Source organism: Pararge aegeria, chromosome 25 (genome assembly GCF_905163445.1).
Source record: "Pararge aegeria chromosome 25, ilParAegt1.1, whole genome shotgun sequence".
Taxonomy (NCBI): Eukaryota; Metazoa; Arthropoda; class Insecta; order Lepidoptera; family Nymphalidae; genus Pararge; species Pararge aegeria.
Genome location: NC_053204.1, coordinates 9,397,125 through 9,424,038, shown reverse-complemented (window position 1 = coordinate 9,424,038; position 26,914 = coordinate 9,397,125). Strand labels below are relative to the sequence as shown.

General features: G+C 36.0%; 1 protein-coding gene across 4 annotated transcripts; it reads left to right on the top strand.

Annotated features, from left to right (window-relative positions):
- The first annotated feature begins 8,270 nt into the window (after positions 1 to 8,270).
- On the top strand, positions 8,271 to 25,971 carry LOC120634913 (regulator of chromosome condensation). 4 transcript variants are annotated; one of them, XR_005659263.1, is made up of 15 exons: positions 8,271 to 8,408; positions 8,700 to 8,795; positions 10,807 to 10,921; positions 11,449 to 11,536; positions 12,240 to 12,419; positions 13,524 to 13,655; positions 13,856 to 13,952; positions 14,265 to 14,402; positions 14,867 to 15,026; positions 16,459 to 16,580; positions 17,838 to 17,992; positions 18,123 to 18,311; positions 22,001 to 22,072; positions 24,287 to 24,344; positions 25,503 to 25,560. XR_005659263.1 is itself a non-coding variant. In XM_039905802.1 (15 exons), the coding sequence occupies exons 2-14, from the start codon at positions 8,705 to 8,707 to the stop codon at positions 24,298 to 24,300; spliced, it is 1,548 nt and encodes a 515-aa protein (XP_039761736.1). In that variant the 5' UTR covers positions 8,271 to 8,408; positions 8,700 to 8,704; the 3' UTR covers positions 24,301 to 24,344; positions 25,503 to 25,634. The 4 variants fall into 4 exon arrangements, 3 of the variants coding, with proteins under 3 accessions (XP_039761736.1, XP_039761735.1, XP_039761734.1); XM_039905802.1 differs by having other exon boundaries at positions 22,001 to 22,067; positions 25,503 to 25,634; XM_039905801.1 differs by lacking the exon at positions 22,001 to 22,072 and having other exon boundaries at positions 10,810 to 10,921; positions 25,503 to 25,971.
- The last annotated feature ends 943 nt before the right edge of the window (positions 25,972 to 26,914 follow it).

The window sequence follows — 26,914 nt, the reverse complement described above, 5'->3', positions numbered from 1 at the left end:
TGAGTCAGCGCTCATCTAATATACATCTAAAGCTAAAATATATTAGAACCATACCTATGTCTTAATCCTATAATTATGAATGAATGAATGAATGAATGAATGAATATACTTTTATTGCACACCACAAAAAGTACATAAAAAAAGAAAAGTATAACAACAAAACGTATACAATTTGGCGGCCTTATCGCTTCATAGCGATTTCTTCCAGGCAACCAATGACGAAGAAAACAAATAGAGGTAGAGACAACTCTGACGATGTAAGCCGTGCTATGTCGCATGTGTCGCACTGGTTTACTGTCAATAATTTACTTTTAAATGCAAAAAAAACTAAGTGTGTGGAATTTATTTTACCAAATGTAAAGAAAGTTAATAAAAATATAATAATAAATGGAGAATCACTAAAAATGGAAGATTCCACAGTTTTTCTGGGCATGACCTTGGATTGTAAGCTTCAGTGGGGTACCCATATAGATACACTAGCAGGTAAACTAAGCTCGGCTGCCTACGCCGTCAGGAAAATTAGACAGATTACTGACGTAGAAACAGCAAGACTTGTTTACTTCGCGTACTTTCATAGTGTGATGTCTTACGGGATCTTATTATGGGGCAAAGCTGCTGATATTGAAACTATATTCATATTGCAGAAAAGAGCTGTACGGTCAATATATAAACTTAAATCACGTGAATCCCTCCGTGAAAAATTTAAAGAAATTGGTATACTTACGGTAGCCTCACAATACATTTATAACAATATAGTATTTGTAAGACAACATATTAGTCTTTATAAACAAAAAGTGGATATAAACAGTCGACTTACAAGAAATGGTCATAAATTAGTGACATCTGCATATCGTCTGCGAAAGGTGCAGAAGTCATTTGTGGGATTGAGTATACGCTTTTATAATATGATTCCTAAGGTAATTTTGGACCTACCAATCCATAAGTTTAAAGAATGTGTTAAAACACATTTATTACAGCGAGGTTATTATACAATTGATGAGTTTCTTAATGACAAGGTTGCTTGGAAGCATCCGGCTCCGCTTTCATCTCTCACAAGATAGAAAAATGAATGTTAAAATATAAAATGTAAATTTTTGATGTTGGAAAAGAGCAACTGCTGAGTTTCTTGCCGGCTTCTTCTCGGTAGAATCTGCCTTCCGAACCGGTGGTAGAGTCACTACACACGGACAGACTTGACGTTTCAAAAGTGCTTGTATTAGGCCTACTTGAAATAAATGAATTTTGAATTTTGAATTTGAATTTTGAATTTTTTTGAAAAATACAGAAAATAGTTTGGTGGTGCACATATACATATACCCATAAATTAAATATATAGAATATAAATAAAACAATATTTGTTCATTATTATTCACAATATTAATTATTTAATAGGAGCGGTGATAGCCCAGTGGGTAGGACTTCGACTTCACTATCGGGGAGGCGAGTTCGAATCCCAGCAGGTACCTCTAACTTTTCTAAGTAATGTGCGTTTTAAGCAATTAAAAAATCGCTTGGAGGAAAACACTGTGAGGAAACCTGCATGCCTGAGAGTTATCCATAATGTTCTCAAAGGTGCGTGAAGTCCACTAATGGACCAGTGTGCGATTATTAGCATAACTTTGTATGATGTTGGGAGTATTAAATAAAGATATCTTATATATCTTACTCTTTATATTATTAGTATAGATGAAGCCTTAATCATAGTGATTCTCATTGTTGAAGGACCGACCCGAGGAAACTACAGATAATAAATTAAAAATTATATTACCGATTTTAACACGGAGGTTGTATATTCTATGGCAGAGCAAGAAAGTGTAACTGAAAGAGATCAACATATGACGGAGGCTTTCAAGGTGGGCGGAGTTTAAACGGTAACAGCCTACAGAGTACACCCAGTTTAACTTTTTTTTTTACTTTCGCTAATGACTACAAACACGGTGAATTTTGATTCATTGTGGTTTAGTATCCCCGAGAGAGAGGTGACTTATTTCTCTATTAAAATAGAGTCATAGCCACTTTGGATTTGTACTGTACCACATATATATTACGACAGTAAATATATATAGTTTATATTATAAGTATTTATGTGTATCATATTCATGAAAATATTCATCAGCTATCTTAGTACCCATAACACGAACTAATTCATGTATATCGCAGTGAGATGATGGCGATAACTACAATCGTTATTGACAATCACCCTGGCGCATCGGTGAGAGCTGTGGTTTTACGTTGAAGGTCCGGGTTCGATTCCCGGCAGTGGCCATTTGGGAATTTTTAACTTCTGAATTATTTAGTGTTAAGTACAATGTCGCGTAGAAACCGATTGATTAATATAATCATTTGTTAGAAGCAGGCGTTACTTTGCGGAATTCCATGATATAATAAAATTCGAAAAAATCAAAATTCATTTATCTCAAGTAGGCCTGATTAATAAGCACTTTTAAAAAGTCAAGTCAGTCTATTTGTAGTGACTCTACCACCGGTTCGGAAGGCAGATTCCACTGAGAACAGCCGGCAAGAAACTCAGCAGTTTGCCCTTTTCCAACATCATTTTAAAGTATAACAATATTTAGAATTTTCCTGTTTTGTGAGAGATGAGAGCGGAGTGGCCTGCTTCCAAGCAGCCTTGTCGTTAAGGAATTCATCAATTGTGTAGTAACCACGATTTGTTAAATGTGTTTTAATATCACATCAACCGATAGACGTCCACTGCTGGACATAGGTCTTTTATAGGGAGTTCCAAGTTCCATGATTCTGAGCCGCTTGGATCCAGCGGCTACCTGCGACGCGCTTAATGTCGTCTGTCCACCTCGTTGGGGTCGACCAACGCTGCGCTTACCAGTACGGGGCTGCCATTCCAGCACCTTGGGACCCCAACGTCCATCCTTTCTCCGAACTATGTGCCCGGCCCATTGCCACTTAAGCTTCGCGACTCGTTGAGTTATGTCGGTAACTTTGGTTCTTCTACGAATCTCCACATTTCTGATTCGATTCCGTAGAGATACTCCGAGCATAGCTCTCTCCATCGCCCGCTGAGTGACTCTAAGCCTTCTTATGAGGCCCATAATGTGTTTTAATATATTGTTTAAACTTAGGTAAAGGTAGATCTACTATTACCTTCGGTATCATGTTATTATATGAAAATTACGCTTAATTTATGTTTTTTAAAAATAGTACCTAGTAGTAATCTTTTCGCGGAGTATAGCAAATTAAACTTATTTTCCATAATATATCATTTAATACATATAATCGTCGTACTTCCAAAGTAAGCCCACCATCAGCTTAGATCTCATCACTTTCCACCTATGAATAGTGTGATTATGTGAACATGACAGATGTTGTGATTATGTCATCTGACATCTGTGGATGTCGGACAGAACAATGGTGATTGCAATGAATTGTTGACCTGTGTTGTAACAAAAAAGAATCACTACTCCCTACTAATATTATAAATGTCAATGTAAGTTTTTTAGTTACGCTTTCACGCAAAAACTACTTAGCCGATCCTCACGAAACTTTGTACACATATTTTTGGAAGTGTTAGAAGTAATATAGGATACTTTTTAACTCGATATTAAGCTCGGTTACTTTGGGAAAGGGGATGAGTGTTTGACGATTTTACACCATAACTCCGACAAGTTATAACCGATTTAAATAATTATTTTTGTACTATAGAGGTTATATGGGTTTAATTCTGCCCAAACTGTGGTTGGAGATAGAGGACAGACCTCCTCAGCGGACAGCAGCAAACCCCTCATTTAAGGCGTTACTGAATATTTTAATTTTTTTTAGAAATTTAATGCCACATAACCGATTTAAATAATTATTTTTGTACTATAGAGGTTATAATATGTGTTTAATTTTGCCCCAACTTTGTATAGATCTGATGAATGTGGTTGGAGATAGAGGACAGAACTCATCAGCGGACAGCAGCAACCCCCTCATTTAAGTCTGAGTGATACTGAATAATTTAAAAACAAAATCAAACGCAGACGAAGTCGCGGGCAACAGCTAGTTACAAATAAAACAGTGCCTAATTAAATAACAAGTTTTATTATATTAAGCACCAACAGCACAGTTAGCATGGGCAGGAGACATCTCCCCGGGAAAGGATACAAATTAATCTTCTCCCACAGATTTAACAACTCTCAGAGCACTGGCGCACAAGGGGAAATAATATTTGCCTAATAATGAACGGGGGTAAACTTCTCCTATTCCATATTCTCGTCCTTTAGCAGATACAGACACGTTAATTGTATCTGGGGGTATTTTGTCTGGGGATTTAATCGGGAGACATAATCTTTGTCTCCTGCCTGTCTAGCCCTGCAGTATTATGGAGGGTAGAGGTAAGGAGAGTCATCTTATATGGGAGAAAAGTTGAAAAAGTGTCCAGTTGTATGCGCTGAATAACAGTTCAAAAATCCTCCACAATGGCGCTGGTGGATCAGCTTTTATATGCAAAGAAATCTATAATTAAATGTATACATTAAAACATACATCTAACTGAAATAGTTAATAAACTTATTTCAGATGTCATAGGTTCTTATTTTATTTTTTGTTCCAGTCTCGATGAACAGACAGCCAATAGTCTGAAATAGGACTCGGGATACTCTCACAAACGACCCTAAGTATTCTATTGTTAGAGTTCCTAATTCTTTCCCAAAAGGAGAATAAAGTATGCTACGTTTGTAGAAAAAACGACGCTAACAATAGAAAAATGGTATTTAATACATTGAAAGTTTTATTATAACGCATTATCTAGTTAAATAAAGTAGATTTAAATATCAAACAATAATTATTTCTACAAAGTTAAAGAAATGGACAGTTAATATTTTAGCATGCAACTTATACATTTTAATACTGACTTTTTTTGCAAAACTAAAATGTTGACTATAGCTAATTTCAGGGTAAAAGAAGTATAACTTCAAAAATTTATTTATGAAGGTAACATATTGAAAGCAAGGTACGCTCTGGTACCAATTATGAGAACCGCGCAAAATTCCCAAACCCGAATTACCATATAGACGGGAAAATTTAGCATAATAACGTAACGATTTGATGAATCATAGACAACATGGAATCTAAATTCTATAGTGTAGAGGTAAGGAGAGTCATCTGTGTATATGAAAAAGTGTCGTCAAAATGTATTAAATTAGGATGGCGCCACATTTGCATCAGGGAAACTCTTAAAAGAAGCGCCAAATATAAATATTGTTAGAGTAGACTTGAAAAATAAACAAGGAAGTATGGAGATACAAGGAAGTAAGGTTATATTTACCACAATATTTTGTACAACGTAAGTTGTTGAAATTCTCAATAATTAACTACTTTAGTCGATAATGACATTAAATTTTTTAACTCGGCATACTTCAATTCATCTACGATTGCTACATTCATACCATACCCTCTGCATCCACCAGCGCGATTGTGGAGGATTTTTGAACTGTTATTTAGCGCAACAACTGGACACTTTTTCAACTTTTCTCCCATAGAAGATGACTCTCCGTACCTCTACCCTCCATATTCTATAGTGTATAATAGATACCTACTCTATATTTAAATAACATCTATACCTACTTTTTATAAAACTGTAGGTAACAGGACAAATGGGCACGATGGCAGTAACAAAGAATCGCTAAAATATGGTATTTCTCTAATGATTCATGTATTATGAAAAACTTATTTTTATTTATAAGTATTCGAAGTGAGATTATTTTCAATAAATAAAACTGCAAACCTACTGATCCGCCATGACAGGTGAAAAGCCGTTTTCTAAATTATTAAGTCGTCACATCATTGACATTTAAATTGTTTTTGTACCGCTTGAATTGCGAAAAGCTCTAACTTGCATATGGCGTCACGAGTACGGCCGGTCATGACACCCAGCGGGCGTTTCGTGTCAAATATATTTTTTTAAATACCATTTTCAATTTATATAAACTTCCGAACATCTTGTAAATTGTTTATATTTAAAAAATAAATTGTTCAACATATACTGAACTCAAACACAGTATATTTTTTTTGTCTGTCTGTCTGTATCTTGGCCGCTTACCACGCCGAAACTACTGAATCAACTCAAATGAAACCTTGTATGATTTGATTTCTTTGCTGCGAGGTAGCACATAGGGTACTTTTTGTACCGAAATTTATAAGGCCCTTCATTTTAAATCATTGTAAACGAGGGAGACTGTTAGAATTTAAGTTAGGCCACTTGGTCTACTCTTTGTGTATCTACTCAGAGATGCTCTATACGCATAACGCAATGGGATTTAAGCGGGCTTTCTATTACTAGCTGTTGTCTGCGTTCCTCGTCCGCGTTTGTTGCGGCTTTGTACAAATCCCGTAGGAACTTTTTGTTTCCGTGGGATAAAATGTAGACTTTGTTACTCTCCGTTTACTCTCTTCATCTAACATTACTCTGTTATAACAAGTTGCTTGGTAGCTTATTTAGGGCGTAAAGGAAGGACAAACAAACAAATATACTTTCGAATTTTTAATATTAGTATATATTATGGTAGATACCTAAGTTGTAACGATTATCGAATGTTATAAAGAAATAACCCGGTTACTTCAATATAACATGTAAAAACTTAATGGGCTCTCGAAAAATGCGTGTGCTCACCAAATTTCTAAATTCAGCCTGGTACTGAGAATTTTTAAAATAAAATTTCAGTACCTAACGACCCGAGAATCGAACCCAGAACCTCATGAACATGGCAATCACAATAGAATTAAATATTGTATTTATCTAATGACAAACGTATTTTTATTTATATTCGAAGTACGATTAATAGGTATTGATTTTCAAAAAATAAAACTGCAGAATATGACAGGTGAAACGCCGTGTTCAAAACATTGATTTAGAGAGAGAGGAATAAATAAAACGTCTTGTGTGGTAGCGTGTCTACGCACATGGTCTACAAATTATGCATTAGAACTGCACACCAACTGCAAAATTGAAGTTTTTGTTCGGTTTCCATAACTGCATCGAAACCGATTGCCGCTAGCTGAATTCAACTGCATTAGGACTGTGCCACAGATCACTACATTCAAAGAACTCTGGCGTAGTTTGCAGCGACCCTGATTTCTAAGCCCAAGGCCGTGTGATAAGCATGAATGTTTTTCAGAGTCTGGGAGTCTGGGTGGTGTGTATACAAAGTGTTTATGTATTTTACTCATAAAAATATTCATCAGTACCCATAACACAAGCTACGTTTTCTTTGGGGCTAGACGGCGATGTGTATTTTGTAGTAGTATACTAATTTATTTATTATTTATATTTATTTATAATACTCATCGTGCAATAATCATGCAGCTAGTGTGGCAAAATACATTGCTGCTTTGGCACTAAGCCATAAATCAAAAAAAGAAGAAGAAGATGCGGTTGGTGTGCAGTGTTAATGCCAACCGCGTGAATGAAATTACGGGGTCCAGCGACCCATGAGTATACAAACCCCACCCAGCATAATATAAAGCCAACATAGTTTAGCTTAGAGATTTGAGTACAACATGCCATGACTTTTTCGTCTTACTACAGTGACCCAGTCAATCTGTCCATAGTTTGTATTAAATATTAAAAATAATAGTAACAAAATTAAATTAATAGTTTGGTATTTAAGAAGCATCCTGCATGTAAGGTAGGCAGCGCGGCGGCATGGCAGTATCAATTAAATAAATTGCCGTTGATGAAACAACAGAAAAAATAACAATTATTTACTTATTTTATCAGCTGCGCCCAAACTTGTAAATACAGAAATTAAAGCTCAAATTTTTTATCGTTTGTGTCGTCATCATCATTATCAAACGATTTTTATAATCATCGTATATCGTCCATAAAAAAATCAATTTGTATTGGGAATTTGTTAGCATTGAAAACCATCATTTAATGATCGCCCCGAATAATGTGAAAGGAGTACTATACGGAATAAAATAGAATTTACAAACTTAGCGAAAGCATTTTTATTAAACTCATTTTAAGCTGATGCAGATGCCGCAACAATTGCCATTATGCGCAAGCTTGTCGAATACCCCCACGAGGCCTCCAACTGAGTAAAATCTTTCGCGAGCTATTAATAGGTTTATTGTTAAATTATAAATTTATCGACAATTTGTTAATCAAATAAACTAAACATTCAAAAAATAAATATTATTATTCTAAAACAGGTAAAACACAAATACATATTTAAACTCTGTTGCTATTTATAATCTGTATCGCCGATGACATCACAAGACATTTTGGTCTTTAAAAAAAATATTGTTTATGGTGCGTTAGCCAAGCGAAGCGAGTGGAGCTGGAGATGTACGGCAGTTGCACTCTATTGAAATAATACGTCATCTCATATTCTTTAGTAATTTCATATACATTTTGAGTAATTTGAATTACTATTCTATTACGTAATAAAACAGTAAGTAAATTATTCCGCTATTGGACAACGTTTGCTCTTGTGTTTCGGATGCGTTGTTTGTCCCCAGTGTAGTGCCTATACAAACGCATAATATAACCTATCTGCGCTTCGCCTAAACCTTTGAAACCGTGGCCTTGTTATTAGTGTAGGACAATGATTTGTGTTAAAATTACGCTAATGTAATTAATAAAAGCTGTGAAAACGTCATCGGTGCAAAGCCCTCGACGACTCAACGTTTGCCGCGCTCCCCAGGCCTTCGTGTTTACTGACGCGTCCTTTGCAATATTGCAGGCAAAATGCCGGCGGCGCGAGGCACGAAACGGACAGCATCCAAAACTTCTGCTGTCACTGCATCATCGGCACCCAAAAACAAGAAAAAACGCGGAGGTCAGTCCCTATAAAACGATATTTCATTTGTTTTCTTTGCATTTCTATGCGACGTCAATGACCTGTCAAACCATGATGGCGGGAAATAATGCGCCTACACTTTCGATGTTATTGGCGCCTTTTCGGCTTTATCCTCACATGGAGGCATGTTATTTATGTTGCGACTACCATTTCGATCACGCAACGAGGGTAATTGTTGCCGCGATTTAGATATATGCCGCTAATATTACGTAAGCGTGTTCTAAGTGGAATGTTTTGAGGTTACAGGAATGATCGCGGCATAGCAAAGTACATGGAACTGGCATTATATTTTCACATAATATTAGTTCTGTTTGTATTAATGACCTTGATTACGAATGATATAAAATTAAATATCGCAGCTATAGGTGCATTTTTGATATTGATAACACTAGTTTAAGTACATTTTTTTATGCAATATTAACAATCAGTCTTGAGATAAATCATGGAAAATAAACTACCTACCCTATTAACGCGCCAACGTCATAAATAATCATACAATTCAATGCATATTAGTAATGTATTTATGTTCGTTAGCAACAAGGTGATAATGTAACTACATAATAAGTTAATTTGCTATTATTTATACATTAACAAATCATAGAATTATGCGAATAAATGAGCAACAGATGTAATTTTTTAATACTTCTAAATGGCCTCATACTCAATACAATATTGTATGTACATATTGTGCTGAGATTTGGTTCTTGCGTTAAATAATATAAATATATTAATTTTTCCCCATAACATACCACATAGTGCATATTACTTTACTAAAATTGCATTCTTGCCTTAAATAGTAATTAGTTACAAAGAATTAGCTACAATGACTTATCACAAAGAAATGCCATGCAGTTCCATGTTTCTTCATGTGTGGTTTTAGTTGTGCAATTTGTATGCAGGGTACGAATTGAACAACTAAATTGTAACCTGCCAGAAGTCCATATGTTTTTAATTTTTTTATTTATATAATTTATTTGTACACGACAAATAGATAAAAAAAACAATGGATACAAAAGGTGGCCTTATCGCTTAGTAGCGATCTCTTCTAGGCAGCCTTAGGGTCTTCTATTAAGTCCATATTGTCCACAAAGAAAACAGGCCTTCATAATATAGGAGACACTGAAATAAGGAGAATGATCTTATTTATTCTAATTTAATTTAGAAGTTTTTCATCATTCACATTAGTTATTGTTTAATTATTATACAAATTATCCTTTAATAATTAGTAGGCTATCTAATAAAAATTTTACCATATATGGGGTCAATTATGTGATAACCGCTGAGCCCCAATTTGTGATGTCACCTGGTGGGTTTTATCATGTACATCATGAGATCTTTGGTCAATACAGCATGTCCACCTGGTGTTGTTGAGACCTGGGCTCAACTTCTGATGTTTATCCTTCACCGTTAAAGTATGTGATATTTAAAGTCTATTGAATTTAATTTAAAAATATAACTCTGATAAGTCAGTGGTGCTTTCCAGGGATCAAACTCAGCATCCAAGAGACGCTTTACCAACTATACCAACTATCACAGATTATATACTAGTCGGAAAGGTATCAGTTGCTATATTAATTCCTGATAATGATAAGATTCATTTCTTTTTCAAGGGATAATTATTTTAAAAAGTTCAGTACTTTAAAATAATGGGTGATGACAACCATAATGTCAGCTGTGCATCCATTATCAAGGTTTATTGAGGTCACTGATTATTGTGACAAGGATACAAAAGTTCTTAGATAAAATGAAAACAATAATTCAGACAAGTGCACAATACTTGTTACAAACACTCGCTAATAAAAGTCACTAAAATTATTAGCATACCAATTTTGTAATTTTGTTGTTTAGTGCTTCTTATGGTAATTCTGGACCAAATAATGTGTAAATTAAAAACATTAAATTGTTGAATTTCTTTATAACAAGGTTTACATAGAGACGGCAGACATGTATTGCTAAATTTATGTTATTAACAAATTCTGTTATCCTTCAGCAGCAATCCTGCTGGAGATACCGACTGCCCCAAAGAAGAGGGGTTCTGTGTTGACATGCGGACAAGGAGACGTTGGTCAGCTGGGACTTGGAGAAGATGTCATGGAGACTACCAAGTGAGTGTTCAGAGTTCAGAATTTCATGGTTTTGTGCTGTTAAGTCCAGTAGCTCCCTGCAACACACTTGATGTCGCCTGTCCACCTTGTTGTGGACTACCAGTGCAGGGTAGCCATTCTCTCATCTTTTCATTTATTATTTGATCATGTAGAGATGCTCCAAGCATAGCCTTTACTATGCTGACTTGAGCATGACTAACTAAACACAGAGGTTTATTATTTTTACAGATAAATGTATGTAATTGATATTTAATTATCATTTTTTTTATTTTAATATGTGCAATCAGTCGAGAGTCTATAACCAGATGTGCTGGGTCAAATTTGGTTTTCCGTTGGTCTTCATACTAGATGTTCTGTATAAGTATATTAAATCGTACAACACGAGATATCAATCATGTGTTGTACGATTTATCATCCTGTAAAAAAATAGAACACAAAAAAAGCTAAACAACTTGTTAGCCATTAGGCAACTAAAAATAAACGTCACCCCAACCTGAGTAACCAGATGTTTTACTACTCACTTGCAGGTTTCGTCACGTGGCCGCCCTGGGGAACAAGATCGTTGACGCGTACGCGGGGGGCATGCATACCATCGCGTTGGATAGCGACGGAAAGGTACACTTAACGTTCAGTATTCCAAAATTAGGTTCATACAATTATCATTAAAATATATAATTTTATATATTGATATTTTTTCGAGTAGGTTTGCTAGTCATAGCTCATGGATGTGAAAATCACTCATGCGGGAACCACCATGGGTTTCATCATATTGTTACCGGCCCAATACACGGGAATCCTACAATGAGAGGGGGTTAAGGCCGTAGTCCACCAAGCTGGACCAGTCCTAAGAAAAGGTGAAGGTCCAGCTAGTGGGATTAGAAACCAGCCCCCCCCGAAAGTGAAGTTGAGCCACTACCCAATGTGCTATCATTGCTTTAACGTTCGGTATTCCAAAATTAGGTTCATACAACATATATTATTACTAGCTAGTTTTGCTAGTCATAGCTCATAGTGACTACGGTTTGGACGCCAGATTCTACCATGAAGAAGGTGACTAGAAACTGCTCTTTTCCAACATTTAAATTCAAATGCATTCATGTCAAGCTCTTAAGACATAATCAACATAATAATATATATATATGAAGATTCATCTTCCATATTGTTTATAGCACAAAATAGTTGACAGATTGGTATGTTGTAGATATTGTTTTTACCTGTTTTTTATACCTATCATCAATATCAATCATCAAATTTTCCTCCCGTTACCCCTCCCCTCCCTTGTTTACAGGGTTTTAAGAAATAACCTTGAATTTCCCAGATCTGGACCTTTGGCTGCAACGATGAAGGTGCATTAGGACGAACAACAACTAATGAAAAGGACGAGGGGACACCCAAAGCTGTATCGCTGCCTAAGCCAGCTGTGGCTATCGCAGCAGGAGATTCACATTCAGCAGCTCTGCTTGATAATGGGGATGTTTATGCTTGGGGAGCCTTTAGGGTATGTATTCAATTTTTTTTTATAAATAAATAAATAAATATACTACGACATTACACACATCGCCACCTAGCCCCAAAGTAAGCGTAGCTTGTGTTATGGGTACTAAGATAGCTGATGAAAATTTCCATGAATATTAAACACAGAATTACTTATAATATACGGATAAACACCCAGACACTGAAAAACATTCATGTTCATCACACAAACATTTTCCAGTTGTGGGAATCGAACCCACGGCCACGACTCAGAAAGCAGGTTCGCTGCCCACTGCGCCAGTCGGCCGTCAAATAAGTAATTCAATTTAATAAGTAATTCTTTTGAAGGAAATTGTTCACTATTTTAAAATAAACTACTATTGATATCTTTGAGACCTCTCCTAAAAGGTTTAAAATCAAAAGTAAGCTCATGGAAAAGTCGAAATATAAATGTTTAAACGATATATACTTTCTCTTCTTTCTTTTCTCTAACTGAGCTAACTACTGATGACATAAAAAAGGCTTTCTTCTTAGACATTAACCCTTGTAGCTTTAGTTTAAAGTTAACGAATGTAGTGGATGCTTTATATGAAATAATAATTATTTAAATTCATTTATATATTTCAAGCAGGCTTACTCTATAACCAAGTCTGTCTGTTTGTAGAGACTCACAATGTTTTGGAAGGCAGATTCTAACAAAAAGAAGCTGACAAAAACGAAGCAGTTGCTCTTTTCCGACAAAATTTTTCTGGCTCTGGCTGTGGCTAGTTACCAAACTTTTTTTTTTGGCGTGATGGAAAAGCTTTATTGCTACCTCCGGCCTTCGGGCAGGACGGAGATTATGTGGGACTCCCCTCTGAAAAGGGGTTACCACCCTACCGACAAAGACATGCTGCTAAGCGATTTAGTGTTCAGGTGCGATGTCGCGTTGAAACCGATTGGGGTATGACTACCATACTAACAGGTTAGCCCGCTAGCATCTTAGACTGCATCATCACTTACCACCCGGTGAGATTGCAGTCAAGGGCTAACTTCTAATAGAATAAAAAAAACATCAACAACCTTTCTGTCTAAGATGTTAATGAAGATGGTATCCTATTTAATAAATGACTCATTTGACTGTTTTCAGGATTCACACGGAAGCATGGGTCTGGTAGTCCGTGGCAGGGAAGGTAAAGCGTGCAAAGAGCCAGTGAAAGTGGATATTGGTGAACCAGCCGTGGCCCTAGCTTCTGGTGGTGATCACCTAGTAATGTTATCAGTGAGTATGAAATCCTTTATCCATAAATATATCTCTCACAAGCTGAAGAGTTTTCCTTCATTGTTGAAGCGAGTTATATTTTATTGCCTTAAAAAAAGCTTTTCTTTGCATTCCTCTAAACCACTTATTATTTCATCTATACTCTTAAACATGTGTTCAAATAATAAGCAAATGGGAAAAATTACGACTTTACGTTACAGGTTTCGGGTTCAGTGTACACAATGGGTTGCGGTGAGCAAGGACAACTAGGCAGGCTGTCACAAAGGTCTGCGTCCAGAGATGCTAGACAAGGATTCAGTAAGTATTCACATCCTATTGTGTGAATCATAAAAACTTTCATCATCATCATATCAACCCATTACCGGCCCACTATAGGGCACGGGTCTCCTCCCACAATTAGAAAGGGGTAAGCATGTAGTCCACCTTAAAACTTTTATTTTACAGATAAATTAATAAACCATATTAGATTTATGAATTTTTTGATGAAATTAAATTAATACAGAATTTCGAAAAATCGTATAACATAAGTTGTTAGTTTTAATGGTAGAAACTACGAGGCCGACAGCTTTGTTATTTTTTTATTTAACCCTGTATTGTAATGCGTTCCAGGTGCGCTCTTGGTTCCGTCTAAAGTAACTCTAAAGGCGGGCGCGTCCCGCATCTGGGCCGGATACCACGCCACCTTCGTGCTGGACGCGAACAAAGACAAAATGTTCGCGTGGGGGCTCAACAACTATGGACAACTTGGTCAGTCTTTAATAATCTTTTACAGTGAAACCTCAATATAAGATACCTCTATACAATGTGTGACCAAATTACGAAATACTGCTGGAGGGTGCATAAGTATTTTTCCATACAAACTAATTCAAAACATACAAGAATTTACTCATGACAACCCTATTGAAGATAAAAGACCGACACGTGCATAGTACCTACGCTATATACCTGATAAAGTGACAGGAGTCACTTGATTTTAATTTTTCAAAAAAATTTGGGATTCGAAAGGCCCCCCCGAAAGGGAATTCGAGCTTCTGCCCAATGCGCTATCATCGCTTTACCATACCAAGAGCTACTTTAATTTGTAACGTAACAATAAAAATACTGTTAATAATGCATTATGCATGCGTTTTCCGTTATTATATCCCTGACTCGTACGACTGAGTTTTTGACAGTATTCCGATATGCTGATATATTTATTCTTTTGCACGCAGGTATAACGGGCGAGAAGCGCAAAACGGCGCTATATTCCCCCGCGGAGTGCGACGCGTTCGCCGGCAACTCTTGGAACGGCGTCGCGGCCGGCCAGCACCACTCGCTAGCCGTGGACGAGTCGGGCAAAGCGCACGCTATTGGACGATGCGAGTATGGACGGTGAGTTTTTTTTTCATTATCGACATGAAGGCCGTGAGTTCGATTCCCAGAACTGGAAAATGTTTGTGTGATGAACAGGAATGTTTTTCAGTGTGGTTGATTTTATAAACAACTTTATTGCATAATAAAGGAAAACTTATTTTAACATAAATTATGTGCAAAAGGCGGTCTGATTAATTAAAATGATCTCTTCCAGGCTACCTTAACTAATGGAATAAGGCAATGAAAGACGGAAAATTGCAATTCTAAAAAAATTTATAAATAATGAAATAAAATAATTAATGTAATAATATTATATATATATGCATAAATACACACATATAGTATTAACATGTTTATAGTAACAATGTCGCAATCGCAATGGATTTAGAGCTTCGAATGTCATCAGGGAGTGCATTCCACAGCGTTGCCGCTTTTACAGTAAAGGACTCCGAATAACTGCGGGAGTTACACTTTACCATTCTTAGCACATTTTCTCTGGTGGATCGCTGAGGGCCAAGAAATGTAAAGCGACTGTTATGTATATGATTTATAAAAAAAAATATTATTTAGTCATCTTAGCACTCATTACACAAGCTTTCTTTGGGGCTTGATGGCGATGTGTGTATTGTTGTTAGTATATTTATTTATTATTTATGCTTTGTCTAATTTAACATGATCATTTTTTGACAGCTCACAGTCATCATCATCATATCAACCGATAGATGTCCTCTGCTAGTATTTAAAAAAAAAAAATCCTTGATATACAATTGCAAGGAGCCTTAATATTTACATACAATAGTAATATTTTATTGTAACATAATTAGAAAAGTTCGAGGTGCGTGGGATTCGAACTTTCAACATCGTGAGGAAACCTGCATGCCTGAGAGTTCTACATAATGCTGTCAAATTTGTGTGGATTCCAGCAATCCGCACTGGGCCGGCGTGGTGGACTACGGCCTTAACCCTTTCTCATTGTGGGAGGTGACCCCTGCCCTGTGGTGGGCCGGTTATGGGTTTAAATGATGATGTGAGATAATTGCGTCGATTGAATGTCCGATTTATTTTATTTCGAAACCGATTTTGATAGTTTCTAGTTGTAAGTAATGCGTGGCATTCACTAAGTGGGCGGGTCAAGTCCTTTAATACAATACACACATCGCCATCTAGCCCCAAAGTAAGCGTAGCTTGTGTTGTGTTATGGATACTAAGATAGCTGATGAATATTTTTATGAATATGATACACTTAAATACTTATAATATACAGAGAAAAACCCAGACACTGAAAAACATACATATTCATACAAGCATTTTCCAGTTGTGGGAATCGAACCCACGGCCTTGAACTCAGAAAGCAGGGTCGCTGCCCACTGCGCCAATCGGCTTTAAAAGTTACCTTATAAAGATTTAACAGGTTCTGGTGCACTGATACAATTAATTAATTTTTTTTCAGGTTAGGGTTAGGTGACAGGGCGGGGGACGCGGAGATTTTGGAGCCAATACCAAAATTACAAAACAAAACTTGCATCAGCATAGCTGCTGGCACCAGTAATTCCTTCGCCGTTATGAGTAGTGGTGAGTAATGCTTATGAGTAAAATGACGTCTTGACAACCGCCCTGGCGCAGATGTGAGCGCAGTGGTTTTAAGTGTGAGGTTTGGGTTCGATCCCAGACAAGGGCAATTTGGGAATTTATATATTCTGAATTTTCTCTGGTCAGGTCTTGGTGGGAGGTTTTGTCTGTGGCCAGTTACCACCTTTCCGACGTAATCCTAAACAATTTAACGTTCCGGTACGATGTCTCGTGGAAACCGATTAGAGGTATAGGTTAATGTAACTGCAATTATAGGTTAGCCCGCTTCCATATTAGACTGCAATCATTAGTTAACACCAGATGAGATTGCACTCAAGGGCTAAAAAAATACCACACAGAGATATGACTTAAATCATTATAATTAATTTTTTAAATTTAAAATGCATATAAAAACCTTTCGAAACCGACAGGATTTAAACTTGCTTTTTTTAATTTAATTTAAAAAAAATTAATTTAATTTAATTTAATTTTAATTGCATTTATTTGACATTCAAACTTAGAATTGTGATTAAATAACTAATACAATGATTTAATATGACACTATAAATCTCAGAACATTATTTTATATAATTGAAAACAAATAAGATTAATATTAAGATGACTTAATGTCTAAACCAAATCTTAATGTCTAAATTTTGCATGTTAATGTATTAACAGAATATGTTGGAACTTTATATCCTAAACACCAATAATTAACCCATATTTAGCAAAATAAATATTTCATTTCATTTGCGACTCTCTTTCTCCAATTAAGCTACGGCTCTCCTTTCTAACTAATTTCCCGAAATTAGTGTATGCCTTTCACATCATTTATTTATTTATAGTTAATTGAAAAAAAAAATTATATGCTTTTTAAATTTATAAAATTGATAATTCCTCCAAGTTTAAGTAAAACACTAATAAAAATTATAAAAATCATTATTATTCTCGATCTATTAATTTTAGACGAGAGATAATTAAGTCTCCGAATTAGGGATTCTGGAATCCGTGTCCTGTAGCGGGTCGGTAATGAGTTGACGATAATAATGAATGATAGATACAATGTAAATACACACAAATTAGTTAGTTATTTTTAAATTGCTTTTTTCCAGGTGAGGTAGAGAATTTAGTCTCGGAATTAGGGATTCTGGAACCCGTGTCCTGTAGCGGGTCGGTAATGAGTTGACGATAATAATGAATAATAGACAAAACGTACAAATACACACATTAGTTAGTTATTTTTAAATTGCCTTTTTTCAGGTGAGGTGTTATCTTGGGGCATGGGCAGCGAAGGGCAGCTGGGTACAGGCAGTAGTCAAGACGCGGCCGAACCCACCAGTGCAGTTTGCGTCACCCACCAGGATCACACACCCCTGCACGTGTCGGCGGGGGGTCAACACACAGTCCTGCTCGTTGTGAGTTTATTATCATATTTTATTGTTCCCTCAGTACTTAATCACCAAGTAGTGATTACTTAGTGATAATCTCAACTTAAGAACCGAATCGATGCGAATAAAAAATGAATATCTATCCATATATTTTTAGGCGGATCCAAACCCCCAAAAGGAGCGGACACCGACGCCGGAGAAAGAGACCCAAGAGGAGAAAGTGGAGCCCGTAGAGGAGGAGAAGAAGAAGAGACCGACCAAGCGGCAGAAGAAACAGGAGCAGGACGAGGAAATATCCTCCACCTCCAGCGCGCAGCCCGCCGATGCTGCGGAGGACACGCCCGAGGTGAGAACACCATCATCAGTTTACCGTTAATAAATTAGAAAACAACTCTACTTTCAGTATATAGTATACATTATTAGTAGTCACGATCTTGCATTAAAAAAAAAATTGCCGTTTTGTAGCCATGGCCATCTTTGACCGATTTCCATCAAACAGCTAAGAACACTCGCGACTGATCCACCTTCAAACAATAAAAACATCATCAAAATCGGTACATTCGTTCGGTAGCTACGATACCACAGACAGACACGCACAGACAAGTCAAACTTATAACACAACGTCGTTTTTGCCTCGCGTTTTAAACATTATGAATGAAATAATAGAATCACTTTTATTGCACCCCAACAAAAGTATAGAAAAACATGGTAGATTTTTTTAGTTAAATATACCTTCTAAGTAAAAAGTAAATAAAGTTTGTACAAGTTTACAAAAATATGCAACTACTAAATAAATGAACTGAATATGACTTTGATAGAAAATATGGAAAATTCCGAAAAGCGACCTTTTAAAAAAACATTATCCTTTTGCCGTGTGGAGACGGCAGATCGGAGTACAGTTGTCACCAACTCTCTGTTACTACTAACATCTGCTAAAACTCTCCCGTTGGGTGAGGCCTTTTGTCCAATAATGGATTGTTATAGGCTGTTAATGATAAATGAATACACTTTCATACCAAACAAGAGACAAAAAAAAAATGTGTGAGACGTCACGGGACGCCTGGCAGATGTGAAACATCGCAATTGTTTTCTGTAAGTTATTGCAGAATTTGTTCTACAAATAAAATTAAATACAACAAAATGGATAACCACTCCTTTTTGTAAGTCGGTTAATAGTGACTGTTTTATAAACAAAATTAATATTCATTTTTATTGTTACATACGAAATACAAAAATTCAATCATTTAGCGTGGCGAAGCATCGCCACGCCAAAAATCAGGTTTACCTAGAGATGTTACACACCAAAAAAAAAAGAAACGCAACGTATACAATTTAGCGCCTATATACAACTTACAACAGAATGATGAAATAATATGCATAAGTATATTTCATAAGGAATCACCCTTAAATAATATTAAATAGAAAGAAGCATGTTCATTTTTCCATGCAAATGAATTCAAAAAGTTCTAAAAGGGCGAAAATTATGTACCTGAGCGATAGCTCGGGCGAATTGATATTAAAGGCGTTAAATATTATAACTATTTGTTTTTTTTTTCTCGTAAATTTTCTGTAATTTATTGTACAGATAAACTTAAGAGGCTAGACCTTATCTAAATGCAAAATTTGAGTAATAATTAAAAAAAAAAGTGTTATTATAATAATGACAATATTATAAAACTGAAGAATTTTGTTGGTTGAACGTGCTGATTTACGCTACGATTAAAAATTGCTAAACATCTGCTAAAACTGGAAAAAATATTCCTCTTGACAGCCGATTGGCGCTGTGGGCAGCGACCCTGCTTTCTAAGCCCAAGGCCGTGGGTTCGATTCCCGCAACTGGAAAATGCTTGTGTGATGAACATGAATGTTTTTCAGTGTCTGGGTGTTTATCTGTATATTATAAGTATTTGTGTATTATATTCATAAAAATATTCATCAGCTATGTTAGTACCCATAACACAAGCTACGCTTACTTTGGGGCTAGATGGCGATGTGTGTATTGTCGTAGTATATTTATTTATTTTATTTATTCTTGAGACCCTCCGATAAGCTTGACGCGTATAAAACACACAATATGAACACTAAAATAATGTATTACTGTTACTCTACTAAAAAAAAAAAAAAAAACCACGACCTCTCGTTGGGCATCGCTAGTATCGTGTCAAAACTCGTTTTGATGCAAGTTGATAAACATTTAATAAGCCTCGTAAAAAGTACGAACGGCTCTCAAAAATTTTTGCAATACTTATTAAATGGGCCTGATTTAACTGACACTTTCTTATTTAGAGCAGTTGTATAACGAGCGGTTATACCTGCGACCTTATATAGTTTGGCGTGAGCAAAACGCTACCGCGATGTAAAACACTACGAGAGCCATCTGGTGAAAGAGTGGGAAACTTTTTCTGTACGGGGAGAGTTCTGACATATACGTTTCCCTTTATATTTTTATATAATAACAATTGATGGACCAAGGCGAAGATTTTTGGTTTCCAGTATCGGTATTTTCGGTATCGCCACGCTTTATGATAAAATATATGTTCTATACGTAGTTGAGTTGTTGCGATTTAAAATACATTATTAAATTTAAAATATTTTTTTTTTAATTCTTTTTGTTTTAATGAAACTGTAATAAAAAGTCATTATTTTGCAGAACAAATTTGTAATGCTTTATCTTTTCAGTACGCTATATCTGACTCCGGTCGTAAACTGTTCTTTTATGCATAAAACTTACTAGTCTTAAAATAAGACTTCAGCGATATAATGATACCTTTTTTTTTCTCTTACCGAAATAAAACAACGTTTCACATCTGCCTGGCTTTCTGTGACAGCTCACATTTTTTTTTTGAATGAGCCTCGTGTGACATTCGGGTTAAGCGGAGGGTGGTGACAACTATATTCTTATATCCTTTATATCTGCCGTCGCCACATGGCACAAGGATATTTTTTTAAAAACAGAATTCCACAGACAATATCCTACGCAAGGAAATCTTCATTTCACGTCCGCTGTCCGCATTTCCGCCAAATTGTATATGCTGTGTAGTGTTGTTTTTCTTTTTTTAAACTAGCTTCCATCAAAAAAGAGAAGGTTTATCTATTGGGAAGGTTTTTTTTTGTAAGTTCGGATTTAACTCCATTCCTGTCATTTATAGACGGATGTTAAAAGTTCTTTATTTTTTTTTTTCTAAGAAATTTAAATTTAATATGACTTTGATGAAGCGTTCTAGAGACAATGAAACTGTAAATGACAGCAAGTCCACCGCGATTGCTGCTTTCATATAATGTATTGTTTACAGTAGTGATGATGCATTCTAAGACGGTAGCGGGCTAACCCGTTATTAGCCATACTGCTTAGGCTGTATCATCACCTACCACCGCGTGAAAGTGCAGTCAGCGCTAACTTTTAGTGAAATAAAAAATATATCTCTGGTAGTTGTGTGAAAACTTCGTTAGCGCGATGTCATTATCTCGGATCATATTGTGGCGCCATCTAGTTTGGTAACGTGGAGACAGACGCAATCGTGTTTTTGTTGAACTATATTGATGAGTAAGGCGATTGAGTCGAAGGGCCTAATTCATGAACGTGGCATAACGGCGGAATAGTACAGTGTGGTTTTACTGGTGAGAACTTTTGTGAGAGATGAGAGCGGAGTGGCCTGCTTCCAAGCAGCCTTGTCGTTAAGGAATTCATCAATCGTGTAGTAACCACGATTTGTTAAATGTGTTTTAATATATTGTTTAAACTCAGCTTCCACTTCAGCTTCGCGACTCGTTGAGCTATGTCGGTAACTCTGGTTCTTCTACGGATCTCCACATTTCTAATTTGATCACGTAGAGATACTCCGAGCGTAGCTCTCTCCATCGCGCGCTGAGTGACTCTGAGCCTTCTTACGAAGTCCATAGTTAACGATGTTTCCTAATAATACCCCGAAAGTATTTAATGTCATATGAATTTAAAGTTTTTATTTTTATATCATTACGCTTTTATACACCACTCGCTTTATTTATATAATTTGTTTTCTCCATATATGTATCTAGGCGAAAAAGAGAAAACCCACCAAGTCAAATTCGCAACTGTCAACGACTGGGAAAAAGGGACGCCGACGTTAGGTTCCAAGCATTACTATAATTTATGTATAGTTTGGTGAAGGTTAGAGATGTGTGAATTGGGCTTTTTTCACACGCTGGTGCTAATGTATCGGTCAGAGAAGAAGAAGTTACACAGAAGATCTGTAGGCGTCGAGAAAATTGGTCTGCATTATGTTATATCGAAAAAGTTATGAACGCAATACGATTCTAGGCACGTTAATCTAGGTAATCGGCCAAAATATATTGCTCTAAGGTTGCTTCTTTAATAATTTTAAATGACAATGTGAGATGGTGATAACAAAAAAAACCGGCTAAGTTTGTTGTGGGCTTCTTCTTAGACCAGGGCGCGTTTGGAACTTAAAACTAAAGCTACGAAGCTTTAGTTTTAAGTTTACGAATTTATTTATCGCCATCAACTCACTTCTAACCATATTTTACGTGTAATGTACACATCAAAAGTGTCATCTATGTGCCTATTTTAATAAAGAAATATTTGACTTTGAATATGGAGTTCAAAAACCACTCTCAGACCAATGTTGGTAGAATAACTAGTTTTAATTGAATCAATTAAAGCATTATTTGCTTTAGTCGTGAAGGAGGTTGCATGCTTGAGAGTTCTGCGTAATGTTCTCGAAGTGTGAAGTTCACCATTCCGCCCTTAGCCAGCGTGGTGGACTACGGCCGAGACACTTCTCACTCGGAGAGATCCTATAGTGACCCGACTCGAATGGGTTGATAATGATGACCTAGTTAACAATATTGGGTAAATAGTAGTAATTCGATATAATATAACGCATTCCAATTATCTCTACCCGTTATATGTTTTTTTTCTAAATCGATAGACGAGATAACGTGTAGACATAATTTACTCGTGGTGCGCGCTAGCACCTTAAGAATGTGGAAAAACCGACTAAATGGCATTGAATTGGCAATCGAATGGTTCTGTACGGATTAGCTCCAGTGTTTGGTAAAGGCGATATGGAATTTAGTTCGATTAAAGTTGTCCTATACTAAATATTATTAAAGTAATATTATTATATAGAAATAGTATATACGTTTATTCTATTTTTCTAACTTGTCTTATTATGTATACAATGTTTTAGTGTAAAGTATGTTTTAAAATAGAAGGAAAACAAAAGTATTAACTTAAACGAAATAAATAAAGGCAAATGAAATAACATGAACAGTACGCTTGAAAGACGATCGCAAAATCGATGCACCCGAAATTTGATGCTGGCGGCGACCAGTGGCGTGCATAGAGGGTATGCAGATGGTATAAAATTAATAAAATCTCCAGTAAAGTTAATAAATACTTAATAAATAAAATAAATAATGCTGATTTATCAAAACACTACGTTATTAAATTGGAAAAACGGTTATTTTTAGTATCGGAAACTTATAATAGTATCGGTTTAGTTTGTCTAAAGTTCGCTTTAACCTGTTAATGAATGGTCACCTTGTGTGAGCGTTGACTGGGTTGATTGACCGCTCGTATTCGATCTCGCACTTATAAGCAAGGCGGAGAGAGGGCACACGAGCGTGTTTTCTAAGTTCATTTTTCCCCGTGCACACTGTCAAGAAACCGGTAAAAGAGAACCAAGAAACAATTTGTTCGAACTAAACCGAAGTAACAAAATCGATTTAATCTAAATAAATAATGTTTTGCGCGGCTCATCGATCGCAAAGCGCACGTGCATGGTTTTTGCGGATTACATTGAACTAAACTTTGTATTCCTGCGTGCCTAGTGGGAAATGTTCAACCTATTTCTGTAATCGCCAGTGACTATTTCCCAGTATCGTAACTAGATTGCATACAAATCGCTGTTAACTTATACGCGATCCAATAGTAGGTAGAAAATCTGTCTAGACACCCAACTTTTAATTTAACGTTTGCACGGTGACATTAGAGAAAAAATTACTGAAATATATATGAAACCTAAATTCCTCTACAGTTTTCGGCCAGCGCTCCTATTGGAATCTATTTGAAACAGTTTCGATGGTGATGTAACATATAAATGTAAAAAGTCTCTATAGATATTAAAAGTAGTTGGTGGTCGGTATATACAATAGTTTATGTTTGTGATGTCCTTTTAGTTTAAAGCTGTTTGGTTTAGAATAATTCTTAATGTATTTTAGTTGTTATTGAACTAATAAATGTATTAACAATTAAATGGCATTGTATATAAAGCACAAATTTTTAATAATAATAATAAATTTAATTGTGTTTGATTTCAGAAGGTGAATGGTAATGAGAAGAAAGAACCAGAGACGCCTATGGAGATTGACGAAACAGGTTAGTTGTACAGAACACTACAGTACAGTTTTTTTGCACTAGTGGTAGTTCCCTTAATTTCCGCGTTGAATCTTTAGTATCCCGTCGGTCCCGGGAACGATTCCCTCCATGGGCAATTCAAGAATTTATAATTTCTGAATTTTCTATAGTCTGATCTGGTGGCAGGCTCTGGCCGAGACTAGATACCAAGCTACGGACAAAGACGTGCCGCTAAGCGATTTAGTGTTCCGGTGCGATGTCGCGTGGAAACCGATAAGGGGTATGACTACCATACTCCTTAACAGGTTAGCCCGCTACTATCTTAGACTGCATCATCTTTTACCACCAGGTGAGATTGCTGTCAAAGGTTAACTTGTAGTGGAATTTAAAAAAATAACATATATCTCGATACATTATTAGCCAACGGTAATTGTTTCGCAAGCCTTCGTTTGTTACACTTGCAAGATTATAATTTTCATTGAAATGACATACTTTTCGCACTAACTATTATAATGTTCATTAATATTTAATTTTTTAAACCATTCAACAGTGCCCATTACATACATAAACTAGTCTGCTGTGCTAAGGCGAATAAAAGTCCGATTCAAAGAGAAAGTCTTTTTTTTTTTTTTTGCGTTATTTGATTTAACTCGCATATTGCTAACTCAGTTATTAACACTTTAATAAACTTCTTACAGGCGTCCTGATCTAATCGATTAAAATTTGAGATTACGATAGCTGAGCTAGAAGTCAGAAAGAAATCTGTTGACTAGCCGCAAACACCAGATATCCTTGTCTAGATTTTCGTGGTTAATCAACATTTCTTAAATATTGTTCAACGGGTACATACCACGATAACGTTTAATATTTGAGTCCCGTCCTGACCACGATCCATGCAGTGGCGTGCACACGGTTTTTGACCAGGGTATGCATAAAGAAGGAAAATGGCATAAAATGGAAAAGTCCTGCCCCTTAATAAGTTATACATCAATTTTAGGGTAGGCAGTGCTTTTGTGTATGTATGAAATGCACGCCACTGGATCCATGCAACTGCGTCGAAATATCGACAAATCTAAAAATATTATCGTGGTATGTACCCGTTGAACTATATTTAAGAAATAACTTTTCTAATATATTTATGTAATATGGATTATTATTAAAGATTGTTTTTTTCTTCAGATAAACCAAAAGAAAACACAACAGACAAACTAACAGACGAAACAAAAGACACAGAACAAACAGAGTCCGAAAAAGAGTCACAAGAGAACATGGACACGTCGAGTCAAGACACCGAGGACTCTAAAGACTCCAAGGATTCCAAAGAGGAGAAAGACACAGATATGAAGCCTGAGGGGGCGGAGAAGGAGAGTGAAGTTGCAGAAGTGAACGGAACTCAGGAGTCTGAAGTTAAAGAAAGCAAAACCGTAGAGGCTTTCCCTGCGACGACTATGTCCACGGCGTGATGGTAGGGCAAACTTTTTGTTTAATTTATCAATTAGCACAGTTTAGCTATCTTACAGTAGGCAAGTCGACATATAATCGTTGATCATCCGACCAACCAAATTCAAATTCATTTATTTAAAGTAGGCCTACTTTATAAGCACTTTTGAAACGTCAAGTATGCATGTTTGTGAGACTCTACCACCGGTTCGGAAAGCAGATTCTACCGAGAAGAGCCGGCAAGAAACTCAGTAGTTGCTCTTTTCCAACATCAACATTTACAATCATTTTGCTATCTTGCGGGAGATGAGAGCGAGGCTGGCTGCTTCCATTCTACCTTGTCATCAACCCTGGCAGGTATTATGTTAAAGATAACGTTTTCAAAATTATGAATGTGAAACAAAATACGATCATATATTGGTGCTAATTCTGTTGTGCAATCATTAAACTAATCTAAATTTACTGTTCTATAAGCTATTTTATCCTTGTTACAATGTGCCCAATGAAAAAAGATAGCTTTATTCTAAGACAAGACAATTTAGTTTAGTTTAAGAATTTAAAAAAACAACAGAAAGAGCACCATTCTTTTAATCTGGTCTTTGTCATTATATGTGGCACAAGTTTTGATCCTTCGCATTCTGCGTGTAACTGTGTTCAAATATACGATGATCGCCCGCGACTATTTTGTTTTTCCGCGATATAAAATATCCAATCACATGCAAAAAAAAATATTTTTATATTGGTTTTATACCTGACATAAAAGCGGACGGAAAAGCCCTAATTGAATTGCAACAATTATTAACTATTTATTTTTCTACTAAATATTAGCAATTAGTAGAAAAATAAATAGTATTTAAACTGAAATTCAAAAATTATTTATTGTTATGTCAAGTTGGCACTTATGAAGCGTTAATACATTACAGTATACATTATTGTGAGTTATTGTGCATTGAAACTTTTCCACAGAACTACACCAAATTTAGCTTGGTTGAGAGTAACTGAACTGTAAGATAGCTAAACCGCGATTTTACTTTTTAATTTTAGTTAGCACCTTGGCCGCGGGGTCGTGTTGGATGGTTTTTCGTTTTCTTGGAAATAAGTTCGTGGAAAAGTAATCTATAATAATAATTAACTGGTCATTAATTTTGTAT

Bases quoted from the DNA above. Each gene is read 5' to 3' on its own strand.
- LOC120634913 (XM_039905800.1), top strand. From the start codon at position 8,705: ATGCCGGCGGCGCGAGGCACGAAACGGACAGCATCCAAAACTTCTGCT. The intron at 15,027-16,458 runs GTGAGTTTTTTT...ATTTTTTTTCAG, and splicing joins GGACGATGCGAGTATGGACG to GTTAGGGTTAGGTGACAGGG. The intron at 18,312-24,286 runs GTGAGAACACCA...GTTTGATTTCAG, and splicing joins CTGCGGAGGACACGCCCGAG to AAGGTGAATGGTAATGAGAA.